This window comes from Coturnix japonica, unplaced genomic scaffold (assembly GCF_001577835.2).
Source record: "Coturnix japonica isolate 7356 unplaced genomic scaffold, Coturnix japonica 2.1 chrUnrandom458, whole genome shotgun sequence".
Taxonomy (NCBI): Eukaryota; Metazoa; Chordata; class Aves; order Galliformes; family Phasianidae; genus Coturnix; species Coturnix japonica.
The window spans coordinates 52,426-66,441 of NW_015439872.1; the positions used below are offsets into that span (position 1 = coordinate 52,426).

A 14,016-nucleotide genomic window follows, 5' to 3' on the forward strand; every position below is an offset into this window, starting at 1 on the left:
GGGGAATCAATGGGACCCATATAAGAACCCCCAATAACACCACCATTAAAAAAAACCACTATAAATCTCTCCTTATAAAATCCCCTATGTTGAAATCCCCTATTGCGTAAGAGTTAATGGTAGTGTCCTTATACGGCCCACAATGGATTGCCCTTCCATTAACCTCCCCGAACCCATAGTAGCAAGAATCCATATCCGTGAGACCAAGGTGTGAGAGCACCAATACGACGAAGTGCCTTCCCATCCCCGACTCATACGATCGCAAGATTCTAATAATTTAACTAGGACCAGAGCCCAAAAACCCCAATAACGGCCCTTGATAGAATTCTTATAGGGTCAAATTTACACTGGTAATATAGTTCCGCCGGCCCCTGGCTATAGGGTCCGGGTTGTATTTAGGTCTGTTAGAGGGTCTGGTTGGTAATACGGGTGCGGGGTTATTAGTGTCTGGTTTGTATAGTGGGTCGGGTTATATAGGTTCGGTTTGTATAGGGTCTGGTTATAGAGCTCTGTACTAAGGGTGACTGGTTATGGGGATGCGCTGTTATAGGGATGGGGTCCGGTTAGTATGGGGTTTCGGGTTATAGTGTCTGGTCGTGGATAGGGTCGTGTAAGGGGCTATGCTAGAGCGTTATGTGGGGTCGGGTTTCTGGTATATAGCGGTCAGGTTATCTGAGCGGAGTGCGCCGACGTTGCTATTTCATGAAAGCTGCCAGACCACAATACCGGTACCGGGTTATCAGGTCCTGCGTCTATAGGTCGAGCGCTTATAGGGCGTCGGTTATATGTGTCGCGGTCTTGGTTATAGGGCTGTTATAGGAGTTCGTTGTCTGGTCTATTAGGTCGAGTATTCTGTTATTGAGGGTCGGGTTTTATAGGTCCTGTGTATAGGTCGGGATTCGGTTTGTGGTAATAGTTGGTTCGGTTTATAGGGTCGGGTCGGTTATTTATGGTTTATAGTGTTGTCTGGTTATAGGGTCGGGCCTGGTTAGGGTCGGTTTGATTAGGGGTCTGGTTATAGAGTTCTGGTTATAGGTCTGGTTATAGGTCGGTGGGTTATAGGGTCGGGTCTGTATAGGTCGGGTCTGGTTTTAGTGGTCGGCGTTTATAGGTCTGTTATTATGGTCTGGTTTATAGGGTCCGGGTCTGTATGGTCGAGGTTATTTAGTGGTGTCGGGTTATAGAGGAATCGGAGTTATAGGGTTCGTGCTCTGTTTATAGGTCTGGTGGTATAGCGGTTTGTTATAGGGTTCGGGTTGAGTATAGGGTCTGAGTTATAGGTCTGGTTATAGGGTTACTGGTTATAGGTCGGGTTGTGGGTTATAGGGCTGTCGGGTCTTGGGTGTTAAGTAGGGTCTGGTTATAGGTCGTTATAGGGTCTAGGTTTATTAGGTCGGGGATCTGGTTATTAGTGTTCCTGTGTTATAGGTCTGTGTATAGGTCGGTTCTGGTTATAGGGTACTGGTTATAGGTCTGTTATTTGGGGTCGGGTCTGGTATAGTGGTCTGTTGTTATAGGGTCGCGTTATAGGCGGTCTGGTTTATAGGTCTTGCGTTATAGGTGCGGTTTATAGGTCTGAGGTATAGGTCTGGTTATAGGTCTGGTTATAGGGTCGGGGTTATAGGTCTGTGGTTCTGGTTATAGGGTCGTTGTTATAGGACTGTATATAGGTCTGTTATAGGGATCGGTTAATAGGGCATGGGGGTTATTATATAGGGATCGGGTGGTCTGGTGTAATAGGGATCGTTATAGAGGTCGGATAATAGAGGTTCGGCTGATTATAGGGGTCGGGTCTGGTTATAGATTGGCTGTGTTTCGGTATAGGGTCTGGGTCATAGGGTCCTGGGGGTTATGAGAGTCGGGTTCATTAGGTCAGGTCTGGTTATAGGGTTGCTCGGTTCTTAGGTTATTAGGGTCGGGTGGTTCTGGTTTATAGGGTCGGTGGATAGAGGATCGACGTTGGTATATAGGGTCGGGTCTGTTGATAGTAGGGTTTGGTTATAAGGGTCGGGTCGCGATTTATAGGTCGTGTTATAGGGTCTTGTTATAGGTCTGTAGTGTGGATAGGTCGCGTCTGGTTATAGTGGGCTGTTATAGGGTCGGTCTGGGTATAGGTCTCTGTTATAGGGTAGGTTCTGGTTATAGGGATCGGTTATATGTTCGTGATGGTATAGGGGTCGGGATCTGCTTATAGCCGCTCCTTGTAATTGTATTAGCCGTCTGTTCTTCTATAGGGTCTGGTTCAATAGTGGTGCCTGGTTATTAGGGTCGGGTTATAGGGTCTGAGTTTAATGGGTCTGGTTGTAGTAGGGTCGGGTATATTGAAGGGTCGGTTTATAGGGTCTGGTCATAGGTCGGGTTAAGAGGTCGGTGGTCGGTATAGTGTTCTGCGTCTTATAGGGAGGTCGGCTAGTAGGTCGGGGTCTGTGTGTATATATGTGGAGTCGGGTTATAGGTGTGTCTCTTGGTGTATTATAAGCTAACGGCGGTGTCGGGGTCATCTTGTTATATGGTTAGTCTCCGTTATATAAGGTCCGTACACTATCATTGATAGGCCACGTGAAAGTCACTATAGGTCTGGATTGTATGATCTGTGTTTTAAGGGTCCGGGTAGTATAGGTTCGAGAGGTGGGATAGTGTCGGGAGTATAGGAGTGCTGCGTATAGCGGGTCGGGTTATGAGGTCGGTTATAGGGTCGGGTCTGTGTTTATATTGGGTATTGCCTGTGGTATAGGGTTTCGACGTCCCCACCCACGAGGTTCTTAATGAGTGTGTTCTGGTTATAGGTCTGGTTGTTATAGAGGCTCGGTAGTAGGGTCGGGTATAGTAGGGTCTTCACCACTTATTGGCTGGTGTATTGAGGCGGTCGGGTTTATGAGGGTCAGGATCTGGTCCCGCTATAGCGGGTCTGTTTATAGTCCACCGACGTGTCAGTTGTATAGGTCGGTCTGGTGTGTATTAGTGGGGTCGGGTTAGTGAGGGTCGGGTCTATGAGGTCGGGTGTATAGGGTCGAGGTGAGGTGGTGTATAGGGTCGGGATTCGTGTTTTGCGTTTAGTAGGTTGGTGTCGGTCGTCTGGTTATAGGTTCTGGTTCATTTAGGGTGCGGGTTGTATAGGGTCTGGTGTATAGGTCTGGGGTCTGGTTGTGAGGGTCGGGTTATAGAGTGTCGGCGGTTATAGTTAGTCGGGTTCACTCAGTTCAGGTCGGGTGTCCTGCTTCGCCGCGAGGGTCTGGTTGTATGAGTGGTCGGGTCTTTGTGTATAGTGCGTCGGGTTGTATAGGGTCTGTGTTAGTAGGGTCACGATCTGATTGGTTATTGAGTTGTCTGTTTATTGAGTGTGTCCGCTGTGTATAGGGTCCGGGTCTGGTTGTTGTTAATATAGGGTTCGTGGGTCCTGTTATAGGTTTTCCGGTTATAGGGTCTTCGGGGGTCTGGTTATCAGGGACTACAGTATTCGGTTTAAGGTCTCTGTCTGGGTTCCCTCGTATAGGTCTGGTGGTATTCCGTCGTTGTTGTAAGTTGTCGGATCTATGAAGGGTTCCTGGTTTAGGGTCTGGTTATTAGGGTCGGTGTTAATAGGGTCGGTCGGTCTATAGTGTGTGGTCTTGGTTTGATAGGGTCTGGTTGGGATGGGTCGGGTCTATATGTGTCGGGTTATAGGGTCTGTTATAGGTTGGTTATTGTATGTCGGGTTATAGGGTCGTTGTAATTAGGGTCGGGTGCCTATAGTGTTTCGTTGTTGATAGGGTCTGTTATGTGGTCGGGTGTATAGGTCATGTTATATGCGTCTGGGTATATAGGGTTCTGTTATAGCGTCGTTGTTGTTGATAGTTTTGGGCGTGGTACTGGTTAAATATGGTGTCTAGTGTTAAGGGTCCTGGTTATGATATCTAAAGATCTATATGAACATAGATAAACCACCGTTGGTTATAGGGTCGGGTCTGGTTATAGGGTCGGGTTATAGGGTCAGGTCTGGTTATAGGGTCGGGTCCAGTTATAGGGTCGGGTCTGGTTATAGGGTCTGGTTATAGGGTCGGGTTATAGGGTCTGGTTATAGGGTCTGGTTATAGGGTCTGGTTATAGGGTCAGGTCTGGTTATAGGGTCTGGTTATAGGGTCGGGTTATAGGGTCGGGTCTGGTTATAGGGTCAGGCCTAGTTTGAGGCCTACTTCCGGGTTTTTAGGCCTCACTTCCGGGTTTTAGGCCTCACTTCCGGGTTTTAGGCCTCACTTCCTGTTTATAGGCCTCACTTCCTGTTTTAGGCCTCACTTCCGGGTTTTAGGTCTCACTTCCGGTTTTAGGCCTCACATCCGGTTTCCCCCACTTCCTGTTTCCCCCACTTCCTGTTTCCCCCCACTTCCGGGTTTTTAGGCCCTACTTCCGGGTTCTAGGCCCTACTTCCGGGTTCCACCCCCACATCCGGGTATTTTTTCCCTACTTCCGGGTTTATTGCCCTATTTCCGGGTATTTACACTCCACTTCCGGGTTTATTACCCCACTTCCGGGTTTTTTACCACTATTTCCGGTATTTCTGCCCCACTTCCGGGTTTCTCCCCCTACTTCCGGGTTTAATTGCACTACTTCCGGCTTCTTTGGGCCTACTTCCGGCTTTAAACCCCCCCACTTCCGGGTTCTGACCCCCACTTCCGGGTTCTAAACCCCACTTCCGGTTTTGCCAACACTCCAGCCCCACTTCCGGCCTTTTCACCCCACTTCCGGTTCGATTTGCACTACTTCCGCCCTTCCTCAACCACTTCCGGGTTCTCAACCCCACTTCCGGTCAGTTTGACCTTACTTCCGGGTTTATACCCCACTTCCGGTCTTATTACCCCCCTTTAAGCCCCCTTTTAATTCCCGTGCGGGCGGCGACGACAACCAAAAAAATAAACCAATAAAAAAAAATAACGAAAAAAAAAACCCGCCCGCCCGACTCGTTTTTTTCACCCCGAACCACATTGACGCCCCAAATCCCCGGATGTTCCCTCAAACCGGAAGTGACAGCAACAAAATGGCGGCGCCGCGAAGACCCGGATGTTCCCCCAACCCGGAAGTGACAAGCAACAAAATGGCGGCGCCGCGAAGACCCGCGTGTCGCGCATGCGCACTAGTTCTTTCGCATTATTCCGTCATTTTAAGGCCTAGAAACACCGGACAAAGCCCGTCCGCCATCTTGGCCCTTCCCGGTTGATGACGTCACGTCTTACCGTGTGTCCACGACGCCTCAAGACCCGGATGTAGCTTAGGCCGCTCCCCGTTGTGCGCACGCAACATGGAGGCGGCTCTTAAGGCCGCGCCGCGAGTGCCCGGATGTTGCGCATGCGCACCTCCAAACCCGGAAGTGCCTTCCAGATACCCGTATGTAACTCAAACCCGGAAGTCCCTCCAAATCCCCGGATGTACTGCGGGTTCCCAACCCGGAAGTCCCCGGATGTAACTCAAACCCGGAAGTCCCTCCAAGTCCCCGGATGTCACTCAAACCCGGAGGTCCCTCCCAGATCCCCGGATGTACTGCGGGTTCCCAACCCGGAAGTCCCCGGATGTAACTCAAACCCGGAAGTCCCTCCAAGTCCCCGGATGTCCCTCAAACCCGGAAGTCCCTGCAAGTCCCCGGATGTACTGCGGGTTCCCAAACCCGGAAGTCCCCTCTAAATCCCCGTATGTAACTCATGCTCACTCCCAAACCCGGAAGTCCCCTCTAAGTACCCGTATGTAACTCAAACCCGGAAGTCCCTCCCAGATCCCCGGATGTACTGCGGGTTCCCAACCCGGAAGTCCCCGGATGTAACTCAAACCCGGAAGTCCCTCAAACCCAGAAGTCCCTTGTAAGTCCCCGGATGTAACTCAAACCCTGAAGTCCCTCCCAGATCCCCGGATGTACTGCGGGCTCCCAACCCGAAAGTCCCCTCTAAGTACCCGTATGTAACTCAAACCCGGAAGTCCCCTCTAAGTCCCCGGATGTACTGCGGGCGTCCAACCCGGAAGTCCCTTCTAAGTCCCCGGATGTAACTCAAACCCGGAAGCCCCTCCAAGTCCCCGGATGTAACTCAAACCCGGAAGTCCCTCAAACCCGGAAGTCCCTTGTAAGTCCCCGGATGTCCCTCAAACCCGGAAGTCCCTGCAAGTTCCCGGATGTACTGCGGCTTCCCAACCCGGAAGTCCCCTCTAAGTCCCCGGATGTAACTCAAACCCGGAAGTCCCTCCCAAATCCCCGGATGTACTGCGGGTTCCCAACCCGAAAGCCCCCTCTAAATACCCGTATGTAACTCAAACCCGGAAGTCCCTCTAAGTTCCCGGATGCAGAAGTCCCTCCCAAATGCCCGGATGTAACTCAAACCCGGAAGTCCCTCCCAGATCCCCGGATGTACTGCGGGTTCCCAAACCCGGAAGTCCCCGGATGTAACTCAAACCCGGAAGTCCCTCTAAGTACCCGTATGTCCCTCAAACCCGGAAGTCCCTCCAAATCCCCGGATGTAACTCAAACCCGGAAGTCCCTCCCAAATCCCCGGATGTACTGCGGCTTCCCAACCCGGAACCCCCCCTAAGTACCCGGATGTGCTGCGTCCCTCCATCTTAGCGGCCTCCATCGGGCTCTCCATCGTTCCCGGTGTCCGCCATGTCCATCTCCACCCCCCCCAGCAGCAACGACGCGTGTCTGAGCATCGTGCACAGCTTAATGTGCCACAGACAGGGAGGAGAGAGCGAGACCTTCGCCAAACGAGCCATCGAGAGCCTCGTTAAGAAGCTGAAGGAGAAGAAAGACGAGCTGGATTCTCTCATCGCCGCCATTACGACCAACGGGGCTCACCCGAGTAAATGCGTGACTATACAACGTACATTAGACGGGAGGCTGCAGGTGGCTGGGAGGAAAGGGTTCCCCCATGTGATCTATGCGAGGTTATGGAGGTGGCCCGACCTGCATAAGAATGAGTTGAAGCACGTCAAGTATTGTCAGTACGCGTTTGATCTCAAGTGTGACAGTGTGTGTGTCAACCCGTATCATTACGAGAGGGTGGTGTCGCCTGGGATCGGTGAGTACAATGGGGTCCTATGGGGTCCTATGGGGTCCTATTGGGGTCCTATGGGGTCCTATGGGGTCTATGGGGTCCTATTGGGTCCTATGGGTTCCTATTGGGGTCTATGGGGTCGTATTGGGGTCCTATGGGGTCCTACAGGGTCCTATGATATAATGGGGGGAGATACGCAATTTGTGTAAGGGAGGCCATAGGAAATAATGGGGGAGATACGGAGTTTGCGTAGGGGAAGTTACGCAATTTGCGTAAGGGACTAGGGAGCCAATGGGAGGAGTTACGCAGTTTGCGTAAGGGCGGGGGGTTCGATAATGGGAGTTACGGAGGTTGCGTAAGGGAAGTTACGTAGTTTGCGTAAGGGACTATGGTGGTTAATGGGGGGGGAGTTACGCAAACTGCGTAAGGGGCTTCTATGGAGTCCTATTGAGTTCTATGGGGTCCTATTGAGTTCTATGGGGTCCTATTGAGTTCTATGGGGTCCTATTGGGTTCTATGGGGCTCTATGGGGTCCTATTAGGGCCTATGGGGTCCTATTGGGGTTCTATTGGGGTCTATGGGGTCCTATGGGGTCCTATGGGGTCCTATTAGATCCTATGGGGTCCTATAGGGTCCTATGGTGTCCTATTGGGGTCTTATGGAGTCTGTGGGGTCCTATGGGGTCCTATGGGGTTCTATGGGGTTCTATGGGGTCCTATTGAGTTCTATGGGGTCCTATTGGTTTCTATGGGGTCCTATTGATTCCTATGGGGTCCTATTGATTCCTATGGGGTCCTATTGGTTTCTATGGGGTCTTATTGGGGTGTATGGGGTCCTATTAGATCCTATAGGGTCCTATTGAGTTCTATGGGTTCCTATGGGGTCCTATTGGGGTCCTATTGAGTTCTATGGAGTCCTATTAGATCCTATGGGGTCCTATGGGGCTCTATGGGGTCCTATGGGGCTCTATGGGGTCCTATTGATTCCCATTGGGTTCCTATAGGGTCCTATTGGGGTCTATGGGGTTCCTATTGGGGTCCTATTAGATCCTATAGGGTCCTATTGAGTTCTATGGGGTCCTATAGGGTCCTATTGAGTCGTATTGGGATCCTATTAGATCCTATGGGGTCCTATTGATTCCTATGGGGTCCTATTGAGTTCTATGGAGTCCTATTGGTTTCTATGGGGTCCTATTGATTTCTATGGGGTCCTATGGAGTCCCATTGCATCCTATGGGGTCCTATGGGGTCTATGGGGTTGAAGCACGTCAAGTATTGTCAGTACGCGTTCGATCTCAAGTGTGACAGTGTGTGTGTCAACCCGTATCATTGGGGTCCCATTGGATCCTATGGGATTCTATGGGGTCCTATGGGGTCCTATGGGGTCCTATGGGGTCGTATTGGGGTCCTATGGGGTCCTATCGGGTCGTATTGGGGTCCTATAGGGTCCTATGGGGTCCTATTGAGTTCTATAGGGTCCTATGATTTAATGGGGGGAGATACGTAAATTGCGTAAGGGAGGCCATAGGAAAGAATGGGGGGAGTTACGCAATTTGCGTAAGTGAGGGCTCAGGTTACGCAATTTGCGTAAGGGAGTGCGGTAGTTATAATGGGGGGGAGATACGGAGCTTGCGTAAGTGGGAGTCGGGTTACGCAATTGACGTAAGGGAATAGGGGTTTATAATGGGGAGGAGTTACGCAATTTGCGTAAGGGACTACGGGGTTTATAATGGGTCCTATTGGGTTCTATGGGTTCCTATGGGGTCCAATGAGGTCTTATGGGGTCTATGGGGTCCTATTAGATCCTATGGGGTCCTATTAGATCCTATGGGGTCCTATGGGGTCTATGGGGTCCTATGGGGTCGTATTGGGATCCTATGGGGTCCTATTGGGTTCTATGGGGTCCTATTGAGTTCTATGGGGTCCTATTAGGGTGTTATTGGGATCCTATGGGGTCCTATGGGGTCCTATTGGTTCCTATGGGATCCTATTGAGTTCTATGGGGTCCTATGGGGTCTTATGGGGTCTATGGGGTCCTATAGGGTCCTATTGGGATCCTATGGGGTCCTATTGGGTCCTATTGAGTTCTATGGGGTCCCATTAGATCCTATGGGGTCCTATTGGGGTCCTATTAGATCCTATGGGGTCCTATTGAGTTCTATGGGGTCCTATTGAATCCTATGGGGTCCTATTGGATCCTATGGGATCCTATTAGATCCTATGGGGTCCTATTGATTCCTATGGGGTCCTATTGAGTTCTATGGAGTCCTATTGGTTTCTATGGGGTCCTATTGAGTTCTATGGGGTCCTATTGATTCCTATGGAGCCCCATTGGTTCCTATTGGGTCCTATAGAGTCCTATTGGATCCTATGGTGTCCTATTGGGTCCTATAGGATCCTATGGGGTCCTATTGAGTTCTATTGATTCCTATGGGGTCTATGGGGTCCCATTGGATCCTATGGCGTTGAAGCACGTCAAGTATTGTCAGTACGCGTTTGATCTCAAGTGTGACAGTGTGTGTGTCAACCCGTATCATTACGAGAGGGTGGTGTCGCCTGGGATCGGTGAGTATTGAGATACGCAATTGGCGTAAATGGAGGTTGGGAGGGTGGTTAAATGGGGGGAGATACGTAAATTGCGTAAGGGAGGCCATAGGAAATAATGGGGGGAGTTACGCAAATTGCGTAAGTGTGGTACGTAGTTTGCGTAAGGGACTATGGAGCCAATGGGGGGAGTTACGTAAATTGCGTAAGTGAGTAGGGCTTTATAATGGGAGGAGATACGGAGTTTGCGTAAGGGAGGGCTCAGGTTACGCAATTTGCGTAAGGGACTACGGGGTTTATAATGGGTCCTATGGGGTCCTATTGAGTTCTATGGGGTCCTATTGAGTTCTATGGGGCTCTATGGGGTCCTATTGGGATCCTATGGGGTTCTATGGGGTCCTATTAGGGTCTTATTGGGGTCCTATGGGGTCTATGGGGTCCTATTAGGTTCTTATTGGGGTCCTATGGGGTCCTATTGGGGTCCTATTGAGTTCTATGGGGTCCTATTAGATCCTATAGGGTCCTATTGAGTTCTATGGGATCCTATTAGATCCTATGGGGTCCTATAGAGTCCTATGGGGTCCTAGTGAGTTCTATGGGGTCCTGTTGGTTTCTATGGGGTCCTATTGGGTTCTATAGGGTCCTATTGGGTCCTATTGAGCTCTATGGGGTCCTATGGGGTCCTATTAGGTTCTTATTGGGGTCCTATTGAGTTCTATGGGGTCCTATTGGGGTCTATGGGGTTCTATGGGGTCCTATGGGGTCCTATTGGGGTCCTATTGATTCCTATGGGGTCCTATTGAGTTCTATGGGGTCCTATGGGATCCTATGGGGTCCTATTGAGTTCTATGGGGTCCTATTGGTTTCTATGGGGTCCTATGGGGTCCTATTGAGTTCTATAGGGTCCTATTGAGTTCTATGGAGTCCTATTGAGTTCTATGGGGTCCTATTGAGTTCTATGGGGTCCTATTAGATCCTATAGGGTCCTATTGATTCCTATGGGTTTCTATGGGGTCCTATTGAGTTCTATGGGGTCCTATGGGGTTGAAGCACGTCAAGTATTGTCAGTACGCGTTTGATTTGAAGTGCGATAGTGTGTGTGTCAACCCGTATCATTACGAGAGGGTGGTGTCGCCTGGGATCGGTGAGTAAAATTACGTAATTTGCGTAAGGGAGGCCATAGGAAATAATGGGGGGAGTTACGCAGTTTACGTAAGGGACTATGGTGGTTAATGGGGAGGGAGATACGTAAATTGCGTAAGGGAGGCCATAGGAAATAATGGGGGAGATACGGAGTTTGCGTAAGGGAAGTTACGCAATTTGCGTAAGGGACTATGGGGCCAATGGGAGGAGTTACGCAGTTTGCGTAAGGGCGGGGGGCTCCATAATGGGAGTTGCGCAATTTGCGTAGGGGGAGTTACGTAGTTTGCGTAAGGGTGTATAGGAGTCAATGGGGAGGAGTTACGCAAATTGCGTAAGGGGGTTCTATGGGGTCCTATTGAGCTCTATGGGGTCCTATTGGTTTCTATAGGGTTCTATGGGGTCCTATTGAGTTCTATGGGGTCCTATTGAGCTCTATGGGGTCCTATGGGGTCCTATTAGGTTCTTATTGGGGTCCTATGGGGCTCTATGGGGTCCTATGGGGTCCTATGGGGTCCTATTGGGATCCTATGGGGTCTTATTGGGGTCCTATGGGGTCCTATTGGATCCTATGGGGTCCTATTGAGTTCTATGGGGTCCTATTGATTCCCATTGGGTTCCTATAGGGTCCTATTAGGGTCTATGGGGTCCTATTGAGTTCTATGGGGTCCTATGGGGTCCTATTGGGATCCTATGGGGTCCTATTGGTTCCTATGGGGTCCTATTGGTTTCTATGGGGTCTATTGGGTCCTATTGGGTTCTATGGGGTCCTATAGGGTCCTATGGGGTTCTATGGGGTCCTATTGAGTTCTATGGGGTCCTATTGATTCCTATGGAGCCCCATTGGTTCCTATGGGGTCCTATTGAGTCCTATTGGATCCTATGGGGTCTATGGGGTCCTATTGGGTCCTATGGGGTTCTATGGGGTCCTATTAGACCCTATGGGGTCTATGGGGTCCTATTGGATCCTATGGGGTTGAAGCACGTCAAGTATTGTCAGTACGCGTTCGATCTCAAGTGTGACAGTGGTGTTGTCAACCCGTATCATTACGAGAGGGTGGGTGTCGCCTGGGATCGGGAGTACCAATTTCGGGTCTCATGGGGTTCCTATAGGGTTTATGGGGTCCTTATGGGGTTCCTATTGGGGTCCTATAGGGTCATATTGGGGTCCTTATGGGGTCTATGGGTCCTATGGCGGTCCTATGGAGTCCTATGGGTTCCATTGAAGTTCTATGGGGTCCGTATGATTAAATGGGGGGAGATACGCAATTTGCGTAAGGGAGGCCATAGGAAAGAATGGGGGGAGTTACGCAATTTGCGTAAGGGAGGCCATAGGAAATAATGGGGGGAGTTACGCAAATTGCGTAAGGGTGTATGGGAGCTAATGGGGGTGGTTACGTAAATTGCGTAAGGGACTACGGTGGTTAATGGGAGGAGTTACGTAAATTGCGTAAGTGTGGTACGTAGTTTGCGTAAGGGAGTAGGGGGTTTATAATGGGTCCTATGGGATTCTATTGGATCCTATTGAGTTCTATGGGGTCCTATTGGTTTCTATGGGGTTCTATGGGGTCCTATAGGGTCCTATTGGGTTCTATGGGGTCTTATGGGATCCTATTGGGTCCTATGAGGTCCTATAGGGTCCTATTAGATCCTATGGGGTCTATTGGGTCCTATTAGATCCTATGGGGTCCTATTGGTTTCTATGGGGTCTATGGGGTCTATGGGGTCCTATGGGGTCCTGTTGAGTTCTATGGGGTCCTATTGGTTCCTATTGGTTTCTATGGGGTCCTATGGGGTCCTATTGGAGTCTATGGGGCTCTATGGCGTCCTATGGGGTCCTATGGAGTCCTATAGAGTCCTATTGGGTCCTATTAGATCCTATGGGGTCTATTGGGTCCTATTAGATCCTATGGGGTCCTATGGGGTCCTATTGAGTTCTATGGGGTTGTATTGGGTCCTATGGAGTCCCATTTGATCCTATGGGGTCCTATTGAGTTCTGTGGAGTCCTATTGATTCCTATGGGGTCCTATTGATTCCTATGGGGTCCTATTGAGTTCTATGGGGTCCTATTAGATCTTATGGGGTCCTATTGGGTCCTATGGGGTCCTATAGAGTCCTATTGATTCCTATGGGGTCCTATTGAGTTCTATGGGGTCCTATTGGGGTCCTATTGATTCCTATGGGGTCTATGGGGTCCCACTGGATCCTATGGGGTTGAAGCACGTCAAGTATTGTCAGTACGCGTTTGATCTCAAGTGTGACAGTGTGTGTGTCAACCCGTATCATTATGAGAGGGTGGTGTCGCCCGGAATAGGTGAGTACAATGGGGTCCTATGGGGTCTTATGGGGTCTATGGGGCTCTATGGGGTCTTATTGGGGTTCTATGGGGTCCTATGGGGCTCTATGGGATCTTATTGGGGTCCTATGGGGTCCTATTGAGTTCTATGGGGTCCTATGATTAAATGGGGGGAGATACGGAAATTGCGTAAGGGAGGCCATAGGAAATAATGGGGGGAGTTACGCAATTTGCGTAAGTGCGGTACGTAGTTTGCGTAAGGGTGTATAGGAGTCAATGGGAGGAGTTACGCAATTTGCGTAAGGGAGGCCATAGGAAATAATGGGGGGAGTTACGCAATTTGCGTAAGTGTGGTACGCAGTTTGCGTAAGGGAGTAGGGGGTTTATAATGGGTCCTATGGGACTCTATTGGTTTCTATGGAGTCCTATTGGTTTCTATGGGGTCCTATTGAGTTCTATGGGGTCCTATGGGGTCCTATTAGATCCTATGGGGTCCTATTGGGGTCTATGAGATCCTATGGGGTCCTATTGGGTTCTATGGTGTCCTATTGAGTTCTATGGGGTCCTATTGGGGTCTATGGGGGTCCTATTGGGTCCTATAGAGTCCTATTGGATCCTATGGGGTCCTATTAGATCCTATGGGGTCCTATTGGGTCCTATTGAGTTCTATGGGGTCCTATTAGGGTGTTATTGGGATCCTATGGGGTCCTATTGGGGTCCTATGGGATGCTATTAGATCCTATGGGGTCCTATTAGATCCTATGGGGTCCTATTGGGGTCTATGGGGTCCTATTGAGTTCTATGGGGTCCTATTGAGTTCTATGGAGTCCTATTGAGTTCTATGGGGTCCTATTAGGGTCTATGGGGTCCTATTGAGTTCTATGGGGTCCTATGGAGTCCTATTGGGTTCTATGGGGTCCTATTGGTTTCTATAGGGTCCTATGGGGTCCTATTGAGTTCTATGGGGTCCTATTGGTTCCTATTGGTTTCTATGGGGTCTTATGGGGTCTATAGGGTTCTATTGGGTCC

At 50.0% G+C, this 14,016-nt stretch overlaps 1 protein-coding gene across 1 annotated transcript in view; it reads left to right on the forward strand.

Moving 5' to 3' along the window:
- Positions 1 to 6,578: 6,578 nt before the first annotated feature.
- SMAD4 (SMAD family member 4) overlaps positions 6,579 to 14,016 on the forward strand; it is a 53,713-nt gene continuing 46,275 nt past the window's right edge. The window contains exon 1 of the mRNA XM_032441649.1: positions 6,579 to 7,031. Within this exon, the coding sequence (XP_032297540.1) occupies positions 6,617 to 7,031 (415 nt within the window). The 5' untranslated portion in view covers positions 6,579 to 6,616. The remainder of the gene's footprint in view (positions 7,032 to 14,016) is intronic.